The sequence below is a fragment of the Elgaria multicarinata genome, chromosome 6 (assembly GCF_023053635.1).
Source record: "Elgaria multicarinata webbii isolate HBS135686 ecotype San Diego chromosome 6, rElgMul1.1.pri, whole genome shotgun sequence".
NCBI lineage: Eukaryota > Metazoa > Chordata > Lepidosauria > Squamata > Anguidae > Elgaria > Elgaria multicarinata.
The window spans coordinates 38539765-38553126 of NC_086176.1; the positions used below are offsets into that span (position 1 = coordinate 38539765).

The window sequence follows — 13362 nt, forward strand, 5'->3', positions numbered from 1 at the left end:
GCTTTGGAATACTTTCTTGACTACTCTATTGCTTTATAGTTACCTGCTGGAGAAGGAGAATATCCAATGTCCAAATAACAATGGATTTTGAACAAAAAGAAAACTGGGGGCTAGTTTACGCTTTTCCATTGTCTACTTTGAAGTACTTAGGAACAAGTGTAAAATTAGTTGGGCTAGAGAACGTGTTGTAATACAAAATACGAATTTGTTTACACAGACGTGGTGGGTTTTCAGTACCACTTCCAACTCTTTGAAGAGCTGTTGCCCATATGCAATCTACTTCAGGATTCATTGCTGCCTGCCACAAGGATTCCCCATTAGCAGAACTCTTAACATGCACAAGCATCCTCTAATAACGAACAACATAGAGGGACAAATATCCTAAGTGCTTCTTAATTAACTATCCCAGTTTTTTAAACAGAATTCTCCATTGCCTGCATATTACTATCAGACTTCTTAAACTCCGTAAAATCCTTTACAATGTATTATATTAAATAGTTTGACCTATTTGAAAAATAAACTAAACCCCCAACTAACCCCCCAACAATAATCGTTCTCTCTCTCTCTCTCTCTCTCTTTTAACAGTGGCATCTGAAATACAAGGATTAAGAACAGTTGAAATCAAAAAGGCAAGTAAAAACCAGAGGTTGTATAAAACTAGAGACAATTAGGTATCGACTTCAACAAAAGTAAGGTTGCATCTTAAATCAACCAGGCCATTGTGTTTCTGTTCAGTAGAAGTTTTGGATCTGGGATTAGATTAGATTAGATTTTATTAGGGCACAATCCTATTGGATCCACCCTTGATAATCATACCTGTCCTAACTCCGAAGCTTACAGAGATCCAAAGCAGAGCGGGAGGCTTACAAGGATCCAAAGCAGAGAATTTGTGGGCTCATTGAGGGGGAAGGGTGGGGACCTCAGACTCCTGGGTCTGAGCTTGGAGCGCTGTCTCTGGCCTCGGATCCAAGAATCTGAGAAATGCTATGGGCAACCCTGCTCATCTCACAAATCTTTTGGATTTGTGTAGCACGAATTCATATTATTTATCTAAGGTTCTCTCATGCAAGCAGAACAGACTACTTGAGCAAAAAGAATGAGGGTTTCCAAAAATAAATTTAATTTTAAAAAAATACTAAGAGTTGGAATAGATCTAGTGAGTTGGAATAGATTCCCTTCCCTAAACTGGTATATTCTATAGAAAGAATATACTAGTAGGTGACTGTACAACCTGACTTAAAGTTCTCCAAATAATGAAATGTCTGCTACTGTATCATGTCTACTGATACGCCAAGAATCAGTGCTCATTTTCTGATACAATATGTAGACAATGGCAGATGTAACTTATTCTACCTCATTTTCTTCACTTGATATTTACGACTGTTTCATTGGTACGACATTGAGAAAGTTATGTTATCCAAGTTATTTTTTTGCTTGCTTGTTTTTATAATTGTCACAGTAACTTTGTTTTTAATCTTCTGAAACTGCTCTGAATTCTTATACAATCAATCCTGAGTAGGGGAAATAACCTTTATTAGATCAATTAATGTTTATTAGTTCAATTAATTGTTTAAAACTTTAACAACTAGTTTTTAAAACGACTGTTAGTCTAACAGAAGGGCTTGTTTCACTGTTCCATCTCAGATTCTGTGGAACAAAACTAGTTCTAAATACCTAATTTAAAGTTGTTTGTGCTAAAATTCACTAGAGGGAGCACGATTTCGTTTATATGCTGCAGCACTGTAACTTCCTTAAGGAAAAGGCATCAGTATTTTAGATGACAGCGTACTGTTTAGTGGGGCTGTTTTTATTTATACATTAGTCCTGTATTCTGCTGTTCACTGGATGGGTTACAAAGGATTAGGAAATGGAGATACGATTAAATGCGAGTATGTACTGAGACAAACCAAAATGTGATGCGCCAATCAAAAGGGTTAATACGAAGGGTGAACAGTTTTGTTGGCACGAGTTTTTCCATGGAAATTACAAAAGTGCAAATGTATTGAAGATTGAGATACCTATTCCCAAGGGTATCAAATTATGGCCCTCCAGATGTTTTGGCCTAAAACTTGCATCATCTCTCAACATTGACTATGCTGGCCAGGGCTGATGGGAGTTGTAGGCCAAAACATCTGGCAGTCCACAAGTTGCTCAACCCTGCTCTAAATGGATTGGACCTCTCCATCACTGGATATGAAGAGTTGAGGCATTGTTACAAACACTTACCAGAATGACTAATGTCATTACTTACCATCATCTATTTTCTCTTCACTAAGTGTCACTCCCCAAGCTGGTGTCCTCCAGATGTTTTGGACTTCAGTTCCCATCAACCGCTGCCAGCATGGCCAGTGACCAGGACATCTGGCAAACAACAGGTTGGGGAAGGCTGACATAAAGGGGCTGTTCACACAACATGTTAACCCACCCACTTGTTTGGAACTGTGGGTTATTTGTTGAACCATGGGTTAATGGTTGTCAGAACGCAGCCAGCTTGTTATCCATGTAGTACAGCTTATTTTCTCAAGCAAGCCACCTTGATAACATGGTTTGTTGTTAGGTTGTTCATGGTGGTTAAGACGCAACACTGCATAGTTAACAAGTCACCCTGGTTACGTTCAGACAACACAATAACCCACCTTGTAGAAAAACTGCTGTGTTCAGACAACATGTTAATCTACAGTTCAACAAACAACCCATGGTTCAAAACAACTGACACTCAACCACTGGGGCTGTTCACACAACACACTAACCTAAACTCAATGGTCGAGTGTTGGTTGTTGTTGAACCATGGGTTGTTTGTTGAACCGTGAGTTAGCATGTTATCCAAACCCAGTACATTTTCCGCAGGGTGGCTTGTTAACCATGCATTGTGGCTTCTTAACCACCCCGAGCAACTCAACAACAAACCATAGGTTCTCAAGATGGCTTGTTCGAGAAAAATAAACCACGCTGCATGGTTAACAAGCTACCATGTGGATAGTGTCCTGGATTCGGACAACATGCTAACCCACAGTTAAACAAACAACCCACACTCCACCACTGTGAGTGGATTAGCATGTGTGTGAAGAGCCCCTTATTTTCTCTCTCTTTTTTAATATTGTAGGTATTTGGTGTACAGTCAGCATCTTCAGTGTCTAAAGGTAGCCAGACTTATGGTTATTGCCTCCTTCCCCCATTATCGGAGAATACAATGTGCACAGAAGCTCATCTTTGTGTCTCTTTAAGGCAGCCCCCTAAATCACCAGTCATATCTAAGATGGTTATCTCCCCATGTTCTTCAGAAATGGCTTAGACATTGCCCCAAATGATGGAGCACAGAGCCTAACAGGTTTCCTTTTTGTTGCTGTTTACATTTTCTGTAACAGGGCCCTTCGGATTCCTTGGGAGTTAGTATTGCTGGAGGAGTAGGAAGCCCTCTTGGAGATGTTCCCATTTTTATAGCTATGATGCATCCAAACGGAGTTGCAGCACAAACTCAGAAACTGAGGGTAAGAGGAAAGTAAAAAATGTTCTAGTTTGAAGTGGTTTGCATATATATAAATCAGGTATTGTTGTTTTACCTTCAAAGTAATCACGTAAGAAAATGTCCTTTTAGCGTGTAAGTGAATCTTCTTTAAATTTTGTTTGTCTATGTGTAATATTTATAGACTTGCTTTCCTGGGCTCATGGTGGTTTAAAAATAGGTATAGGTGGGGGCCCACAAATCTTTTGGAAAATTCCAGTGAGGGTTGCAAAAACTGGGATAGCTCCCTCAACTGTTTTACTGAGCTCTTGTTGCATGGCATGCACTTCCAGGATACAAAACATGCTTCATATCTTGGAAGAATGTTCTCCAGTGCAGCAAGGGTTAGGATAACGAAAACCTCCCTCTTGATGAATCAGAGACGTAAGACATTGGCCTCATTCAGAAGACACCTTAAACCATGGCTTTAACCCTGGTGACTAAGGCTTTTTGCCTTAATCACCATGGTTTAAGGTGTTTTCTGAACACGGCCTGGCTTTCTGGCTAAACCACTGTGGTTAAAGCCATGGTTTAAGGTGTCTTCTGAATGGGGCCATTGTAAGCATGGCATGGGAATTCAGAGCAAGGGTGAGCTGACTATGTAAGCCGCCTGCTCAAATTGGTGCAAGCAGAATAAAGGCACAGCCCACCTCAACTAAACTCCCCACCTCAATTCTGCTTAGCTGCTATCCCACTGACTGCTGTTGTATTATTAGTTGCATAAGGGCTGCCTTAATAGGCTACATCTCAGACAACTGCTATTGTGGGCTTTTGCCCAAAGGTTCCTCTGCACAGATGGGCATTTCTGCCCAAGCAGCCTTTATATATATATATATATATATATATATATATATATATATATATATATCAAACTGTGAGATGCCCCCCCGCCCCCTGCTGCTAAGGAAGAGGAGGGTCTCTGGTTCTGGTTTTATTCTGTGCCTGTCTTGGGAACCCTTCATACTTTCCACTCTTAGTGAATGGCCTCTTAAAGGCCACCCTCCTTGCCTACTTAGATTCCTCAAGGTGGGAACAAGTTCCCACCTTTTTGCTGTTTATTGTTGCAAGCAGCAAAGCTGGAGAGTGCTTGAAATATTAGCTCCCCCACACACCTGTTCCATGTTCCTGGGGCTGCTCCCGGGGCAATGAGAGCTTCGGCTGTCAGTGCACACCCTCAGAAGGAGAAGCACATGTTGGAGGGCAGAAGGAATGGCTAGGCAGAGGGTTCCCATTTGCCCTTCTAGTTGGCAGGGAGAAGATCGACCACACCAGATATAACAAGGAAAGAGCAATTTTTCATGACCTTATTTTTAATGGTACAGACATCAAGGATGTTCTCCAGTTGTAATCCTTTAGGAACTGCATGGCACATCAGAATGTGGAGCTGTGAACCATGAGTGCACCAGCTAAGAAACTGATCTCAAACCTACATTGTAATGGGGAGGAAGGTTGTTAAAAGTCCTCCTTAACTAGTGTCTTTGGCACACTTGGTATTATTGTTGTCTAATTTCTCTTTTCCCATGCTTCCCCCTTTTATATTCCAGGTTGGGGACAGGATTGTTAGCATTTGTGGAACATCTACTGAAGGCATGACTCATTCCCAGGCTGTCAGTTTGCTAAAGAATGCTTTGGGCACTATTGAAATACAGGTAAAAATAAAAGTATGTTTGCAGTGTAGTTCAGAATGTAGATTCAAGCTTTGTTTTCAAGGCTGGTGGGGATGTGGGGGAGAGGAGCAATTACAGCCTACAAGGGTCTGAGCAGAATTTAGCTCTTGGTAGCTGTAGTTTTACAGGTTTTGTTCATGTAATGGTTTATACCTAGTGATGAATGGTTATTAGTCACAGTGCTTTGTTGTACTTTTTCCAGCTAAACAACAAGAGGTTTGTAATCATCTTGTCTCCAGAGGTAGCTTTGGGCTGCAATTATGGACGGTGATGTGCATGGGGGGAAACCATGAGTGCAACTGGAGGGTTTTACAACTGATCACATGGTTGAGCAGATAAGCCTCTTTTTAATGGAAAAGCATTTACCCAGTCCACTGTGCAAAATTCTGTTTGCTCATTCCTCTGTGTGATCAGCTACAACAACAAAAAATCAAAACACATTTCAAAGCAAAATGTTTCTGTCCCAACCGTGCGTACGGCTGCCCAGGTAGTTTCATTTTGTCAGACCAGCCAAGCCATCATTGGCACTTACGTCATGAATCTTCACAGGCGTCCAGGCTTATACTCAGGTATTCCAAAAAACCATGGGTACAAATAGAAACATCTCAGTTCTTTACAGGCTAAGTTTTGTATCCAATGTTGTCCATCCACTAGTGCTATCAACACTACTGTCAGAACAGATTTCTCCTCACGTAACCCCTGGGACCCTCTGAACAGATGGGTGAGGGGGTGGGGTGGGCACAGGTTGTGCAATGAGGAAGAGAGGAAAGAGTCCCCTAGTACAATTAGAAATCCACTCACGTGACATTGAATGTCACTCTAAATTATATTTGCTTCAAGACATTGACCCGATCGCACGTAATGAGAAGCTACCATGGGTGAATTTCCCCAAGGTGCTTCTTGTTTTGGCAGCCATTTTGAATATTCAGGGCATGGCAGGGGCATCCTGTAGCTTCTTGTTACATGCAAACCCAGCAGGGGTGGATTGTTGGAGTGATTGATGAGCCACCCAGAACCTACCCGTGCCCCTGCCACACCCTAAATTGTCAAAATGGCCACTGCAACAAGATGACTTGCAGGGAAATTCACCCATGGTTGCTTCTCGTTATGTGCGATCTGAGCCATTACCATGTTGGCTTTATGCTATGTACTAGCATAGGACATTGAAGCCGTATCTAGGTGTACATAATTTGTGTAGTGAGCCTGCTGTGGAACAGAACTCATTCTGTTCCATTTAGATGTACGACTTTCTCTTAAGCATCAAGTTCAGTGGAAATCCATTTGTCCTGTTTGCAGCGAGAGGTTGAGCACAGCACTGTATGATTGATTCTTGTGACAATTGGAAAGCTATTTCTCCACCATATCCTAGAGCAGTGTTTCAAGTTTAAAAAATCTGATAGGTAACAAAAGAAGGGAGCACCAGACAAATGTTAAAGAAAGTTGCAAAGCACTTCAGTAAATTTGAGAAACAAAAGGCAACTGTCCACATTGAGCAGCGGGGGGGGGGGGGGGGCGGGGGGAGGTTTGAATAGAAAACGGAAATCAATATTGGATTCAGAGACTACATATGTCATTTAAGGATTGAAGGCCAGGCAGAAGCCAGCAGCAGAAAAGCACACACACATTGATGGCTTTTTGTAGATGTGTCTCTGTGCAGTTAAGAGTCTCTCCCAAAGTTCTGAATGAACAACAAGTCCAAATACGTTTCTGAAACAAGGATATATTACTTAAAGAAATCAATCAGAAGCATGGGGGGAAGGTCTGTAGGACTACATCACTCTTTGAGTAGTCTTTCATATCGTAATCTGTATACCCATTTCGTTTATGTTTAAAATGAACCTCCAGGTTGTAGCTGGTGGAGATGTCAGTGTCATAACTAGCCAACAGCAGGACCCCCCAACTTCTAGTCTTTCGTTTGCAGGACTAACTTCAAGCAGCATCTTTCAGGATGATTTGGGGTGAGTGCCCATAACCAAGCTGGTCTTAACTCAGACCTCTTTTAATTTGATTGTTGTTCAGTCCACAATCAGGAAACTTGCTTAAAATCAGTAAAGTCCTACTTAAAATTGGTGAAGTCTTCAGAGTACAAGCTTAGGCCCCATTGCCAGCTTTGAGACACACTACTCCATAGCTATTCAGCGACTCTTCAACATACTAGGTGGGTGGCAGTGTGGAAGGGGTGTGGTTGAACGTATAGCTTGTGAGCTGCATAGAAACTCTTAGGGCATCGCTAGACGAGGAGGGTGGAGGGGAATGATCTCGCGACTTTATGATCATGAGATCAATCCCCTCACTCCACACGTGGCGCCCAACATCCCAGGAGGAAGAGGACGTCACGCCCGCCATTTTTTTAGAAAAAGAAACAGGAGCTGGAGCACACGAGCACTCCAGCGCAAAGGTTAGTGGGGTGTTGTTGTTTTTAAAAAAGCAGCCCCGACCCTGCTCCCCCCACCCCTGATGGGCACGGAGCGCTTGCAGAGCTCTGTGCCCTGTTCCCAGCTCCTCGCGTTTACTCACGAGGAGCCGGGACTATACTGGGATGGCTGCCCACATGTCCCGCGGTCTCGAGATCATCCTGGGACTGCAGGAAAAACTGCGAAAAATGTGTAGGGCCATATCCTGGGGAAATGCAGGGATCATCCCTCCCTGCTCCCGTGATCCCCTGTGTGTTACGTGGATGCATAGGGGCGATCCCCAGGATATCGCCCTGTCTAGCCATGCCCTTAGTCCCATGATTCTGTTAGGATGTCCTCAGTTACACTGGATGCATGCCTACAGTTGCCATGATTCCTGGAAGCGTACCAACTTTCAAATTGTGAAAGCATTAGACTCCGTGAAATGGGTGCAGAAGGCAGGTTGCTTCAAGTTCCATCCCTTTTGGGAATGTGCTAAGAATGTGCCATTTGTTGTTGCAACGAGGCCTTGGAAAGGTTTATCATAGAAAGGAGGTGGAATCTGAAAGAAATAGTACTGAACATGCACACTTCTGCTATATAAAAACGTAAGATGATTTCCTGAGGCCCTCCTCCAGGTGCCGCCACCAAATGAGGCAAGGCAGGGGCAGCTACAAGAGAGCCCACATTACAGTGTTTCCAGTGCCAGGTGAAATTTCCCCAGGCATTTGCTGGCTTTAATCTGGTTTTATGATGTTGTAATGATTTTATTCTTTGTTTCTGGTTTTCTCTTGGGGGTGGGTGGGTTCTATGCTGTTTTTATTTTTGTTGTTTTAAGGTTTGATATACACACACATACAGTACACCACTCAGAGAACTAAGGTTATTGGGTGGTTAAAAGTACAGTAAATAAATAAATAAGATTTGCCTTCCTGGACGAGAACCTGAAGCACTAAACTTTGTGAATACCAAAATGCCTCATTGTTTAAAACTAGCAGTGCACATTTAAAATATATTAATATTGTGCAATCAAGAATGTTTAAAGTGACTGTTGCTGGATTTCAAACCTCAAAGAGGAACAGCTTTCCCCCCCCTTGAATTACAGACCTCCGCAGTATAAAACCATCACTCTGGATCGAGGCCCTGATGGCTTGGGCTTCAGCATTGTAGGCGGCTACGGAAGCCCTCACGGAGATCTGCCCATTTATGTTAAGACGGTATTTGCAAAAGTAAGTGCCAGTATCGTACTATCCAGTATTAGCCTCTCAAAATACAGACATATCCTTTGTATTTCATTACTGTCCTCTCTCTATCCCTTAAAAAAACACGTGATCTAAAATGGTCACTGGAGGAGGGTGATCTATGGCACGTTCACACCAGCTGTTTTTTTCATGCGATGTACTACCCTTACTTGTCCTTTATGCCTCATATTATATGTTCTTGCTCAGTTATTCCCATCCTTACAGCACCTTTTTTCACCATCTGTAGTTCTGTTTTTAAACATTGCACGGTTACTGGTATGAATCTCATTGCACTCAGTTTCTGCTCCTTCTGGTTGATATACACCTAACTCTTCTCAGTTCACTTCTTTCTGGGATCCAAATTCATGTGTTTATCTGTAGGATCCCCCCTTCATTTTAATGTTCACAATAACCTAGTTTCTCTTCAGATCACATAAATGACTATCTTCGTGAAAATACAGCATTATTCTACAAGACCCAAATATATGTTTCACTTGAATGCCATGACAAAAAAAGGAGCCTTTGGCAAATATTCAAAAAATAGTTACCCCCCAAAAATGGAATATAGGCTGTGGGCCAATGCTGAATAAAGACCAGTGCAAATGATTTCAAATCAAAATGAAGAGAGAAGGGGAAGCAGAAAGCCAAATTTGGTAGGGATAGTGCATTCCTGCCCATCCACAATGACTTGATTGTATCAACTGGGATATTGAGATGGCATGGGTTTTAAGTTGTGCAAAATTTGTCCCCAAACAGGTATTTTAAAAAGGGGCTAATTATTAATGAAGAAATACTAGAAAAGTAGCTCATGCCACTTGCTGTCATGATTCATGTATTAGATGCAAAAGTAGCATTAAGGCAAAATATTTGTATTTATTACACACATCCTACTTTTCCTTTGGGAAGCTCAGAACAGGGTGACCAAGGAGTTTCTTAATCAGGCCCTGATCCAGATTGAGGCTTGCTGAGCTTTAACAATGGGACTGCAGACCATTCTTGGGGCTTTCAAATCGAATCAACGTTGGAGAAGAATGGAGTGATCACAAGTTGCAAGGACAAAATGCCGTCCCTTTTAAAACCTTAATGTGTAATTTATTCTTGAGGCAAAACCAAAAACAACCAGCCCAGATTTGCCAATGAGCCCTTTGTTTTGACTGCTCTGTGAGAAGCACCTACACATGGTGCTGCACGTACACGTGGTAAGCGCAAGCCAGTCCTTGATCACTTTGTCATTGCAGGGAGCAGCGGCAGAAGACGGACGCTTGAAGCGAGGGGATCAGATCATTGCTGTCAATGGGCAGAGCTTGGAAGGAGTCACTCATGAAGAAGCTGTAGCTATTCTAAAAAGGACAAAAGGAACAGTCACGTTGACTGTTCTCTCTTGAACCCTTTGCCCAAAGAGGTCAGCACAATGACTCTGTCCACATTCCACGTAGCCAAGAGAATGGAAATGTTTATGTAGCTCTCTTGCTATTACAGCTGCCTGGACGTTTTACATCATGGGTGAAAAAATAACAAATGATCTTATTTTTATACACAGTAGAAACATTGTCTTGCCGTTAAATTGCAGAGATTGACTTCTGTAGCGTAGGACAGTGACGGGAGATCTTGAGAGCAGCAGTGATAACAACTGCAGTAGAAAAAAGGAACAGAACGAAAGGGTGGAAATATAAAGGATGTTTTGGTAATGTGGAGGCACATGGTCTGTGATGGTTGAGGGATTTCTGCTCTGCGTAATCTGAAAAATGCGTAATTTTGGGGTTTGGCAAAATTAACTTTCTAAATGTGAGGTAGCCAATTTTGACTTAACAGAAGAAGCTCTCAAAAGGCATGAATTGATCAGAATGATTAAATTAAACTAGTGTTGTTAATAATCATGGGCCCAACAAGAGGCAAGCTCCTTTCTGTATTACTATGGGAACAACACTAAAAAGAGAGAGAGAGCCTATTACAGGGTGGACATTCATGAGAACCATAAAACCGGATGGGACTTCCTGTTCTTTATTTTTATTAACTAGTAGCAAAATGCCCATCATTGGATGGGATACCTGTGCACGTAATGCCTGTGTATTTCGGAGATCCCAGGAATACGGTGCATTGCTTCTCCCTTACCTGTGGGATCCCTGGCAGTGATGGCTAGTCCACTCAGGTACAGAGCAGACTTACCACAACAAGCATCTCTCTCTGCCCCCGCCCCCCAGGAGTAAAATAACTAATGTTCTCTTCTGAAAATATACACAATACCCTCCTAACAGTTATCAAGGGCTTAAAAAAACACATTGAAAAATGCCAACAAATGTTTTCAGAATTTTCTTCGGGAAACTTTGCATTGATTCTAGAAGACAAATTCAAAGTCAATGGTTTTGAAGCACCTAATTACATAATTTTGGCATCTGGGTCATAATATGTGGCAACCCTGCATAAGGAAGCACATACAACAGCATACCAAAAAGAGTCTGAGGCAACCACAGTAAACTAGGAACTAACCTGAGTTACAGAACTCCAGATTAGAACCAAGGAACAAAGACTTTGATCTCTCATCAAATGTTATCAACCCCAAGATTGGACCAGTCATGTATACCTATCTTTCAGAATGGCTCCGCTCTTCAATCCAAATAATGTCCTTCTGCATGTGCCTGGGAAGCCATTAAGCTGCAGGAAGTACCAGTGCAATACAATTGTTACAGAAAGTTCGGAGGTGCTCTCACTACGAAGTCTCAGATAGAAGCAATCCTATCTAGAGCCATAATGAAGCCTACCCATGACCACTAAATTTCAGATTAAGGGGTATGTCTGTTCTGATGAGAGAGTGGCCCTAGAGTTCTTGTTTTTTCTTGCAACTGAAGCATGTGGGTTGGCACACTTGTTTAGGCTCTAAAGTGTACCTGATATTGTTGGGGAAGGATCCAGCGGTGTTACGGCGTTGGTGCTATTGACGTTGCACTAGCATAAACAAATGTTAGCACAACATCAATGGTGCTTGCCAGCACAGTGGGTTTCCTGTTGCTTTACACTAGCGCAACTTCAATAGCACCAACACTAGGACACCGTTGGATCCTTCCCCGGGTCTGTTCAGTCCTGTGCTGTGAACTGTGACTGTGGCTCTCCAAAGGCCTCAAGCCCCATCCTGTCTGGGTTCCTTTAACTGGAAATTCCAGGGAACCTTGAACTTCTTTTGGGCAAGGCATCTACTCTGAACCCGAGACCCTCCATCACTGAATCATATAGCCCCCACCAGTAATCTCCTTTCTCTTCGTGATGCCCAGTGGTCTTAATGATGTGTGCTTAATGTGTGGTATCAGGTCAGGTTGATGCCTTAGGGGAAGGGTTTGTATTAGATTAGGAAAAGGAAATGTGTGTCCCTCCAGTTGTTTTTGGACTGCAACTTCCGTCATCCTCACCATTTGCTATTTTGGGTGGGGCTGATGGGAGTTGCAGTCCAACAGCATGTATAGATCCTTGTATTAGATTTTGCTAAGGTCCTCCCAGCTCCTATGATTTGATGATTTTATTGTCACAGCTTGTTTGAGAGCCTGTGAATCCTACAACGGGAAATCTTTGCAAACCCAGCACTAGTTTTAGAGTGTAATTTAAAGCAAATGTAATTGCTGCCACCAGCTAGGAGTAAAGGAAACCCAGAGAGCACATCTAGGCTGAATTTCTAGAGAATTAGATTGGCTAAGGTCTGTCTGTGCCTGCTGTTTTATGTGATGTATAACTGAAGATAAGGCAAAATTGTTGGTACGCTCTTCCTGATCACTTCTCCTCTTCTAGGTTTATTTATGTGAAAATTAGCATCTCATAAAGGAGCTACTAACTTTCCTGTAATTGGTCTGTTTTAGAAAAATATGAGAGACAAGTAGCTTTTCCTCTAAATGAGAGGAAAATAAGGTTAGAGACTTCTTTCAGATGTTCTTATAAAGCTGGTAGTTCAGTGCAACTTAAATAAAAAGAAGTTCTTGGTATCATTAATTACTTTCAGATGTTACATGGGCTTAGAGAAAGTCTCCAAGAAGTACAATAACTGGAAGCGATCAGTGTTGAATTATTGTCTTGTACACACTAACAGCTTAGAATGTGTTATACCTACCTTACAGTATGTGCAACCACTTGAAATATTCTCTATATTTGTAACAGATGTAGTGTACAGATATTTTATTACTGCCTTCGTGTCTAAATGCAGAATTAGTTTAATAAACGTGAAGCTATCTGTGGTGAACAAATGAAATTCCAGGTGTTGTGGTGGTATTATGGAGCTGGTCTTTCAATCTTTCAGAAGGGGTGGGATGATCATTCTGTCAATCACAGTTTACCAAGGACTAAATACACAACCCAAATGATTGGATTTTATCCACCTATGGGTCTTACAAGTTTTGTGGAGGTCATTATGACTCGTAGCAAATGAGTATTGAGGGCAATATTAATATTAATTGTGTATATAGCACTTCAACTTTCTAATCCTGAATAGGGTGAGAAATATCCTAATATAGCGGTGGCTGATTTCAGCAGTGTAAATTTAATAAATGTAAAGGTAGGGGAAAGAATGCTGAGTGAGTTGG

The 13362-nt window shown here is 42.0% G+C and overlaps 1 protein-coding gene across 1 annotated transcript in view; it reads left to right on the forward strand.

The window, feature by feature from the left end:
• MPDZ (multiple PDZ domain crumbs cell polarity complex component) overlaps window positions 1-10989 on the forward strand; it is a 120593-nt gene extending 109604 nt beyond the window's left edge. Inside the window, exons 45-50 of the mRNA XM_063129264.1 lie at window positions 586-629; window positions 3366-3488; window positions 5047-5151; window positions 7015-7127; window positions 8668-8791; window positions 10042-10989. Coding sequence (XP_062985334.1) covers window positions 586-629; window positions 3366-3488; window positions 5047-5151; window positions 7015-7127; window positions 8668-8791; window positions 10042-10188 — 656 coding nt within the window. The 3' untranslated portion in view covers window positions 10189-10989. The remainder of the gene's footprint in view (window positions 1-585; window positions 630-3365; window positions 3489-5046; window positions 5152-7014; window positions 7128-8667; window positions 8792-10041) is intronic.
• The last annotated feature ends 2373 nt before the right edge of the window (window positions 10990-13362 follow it).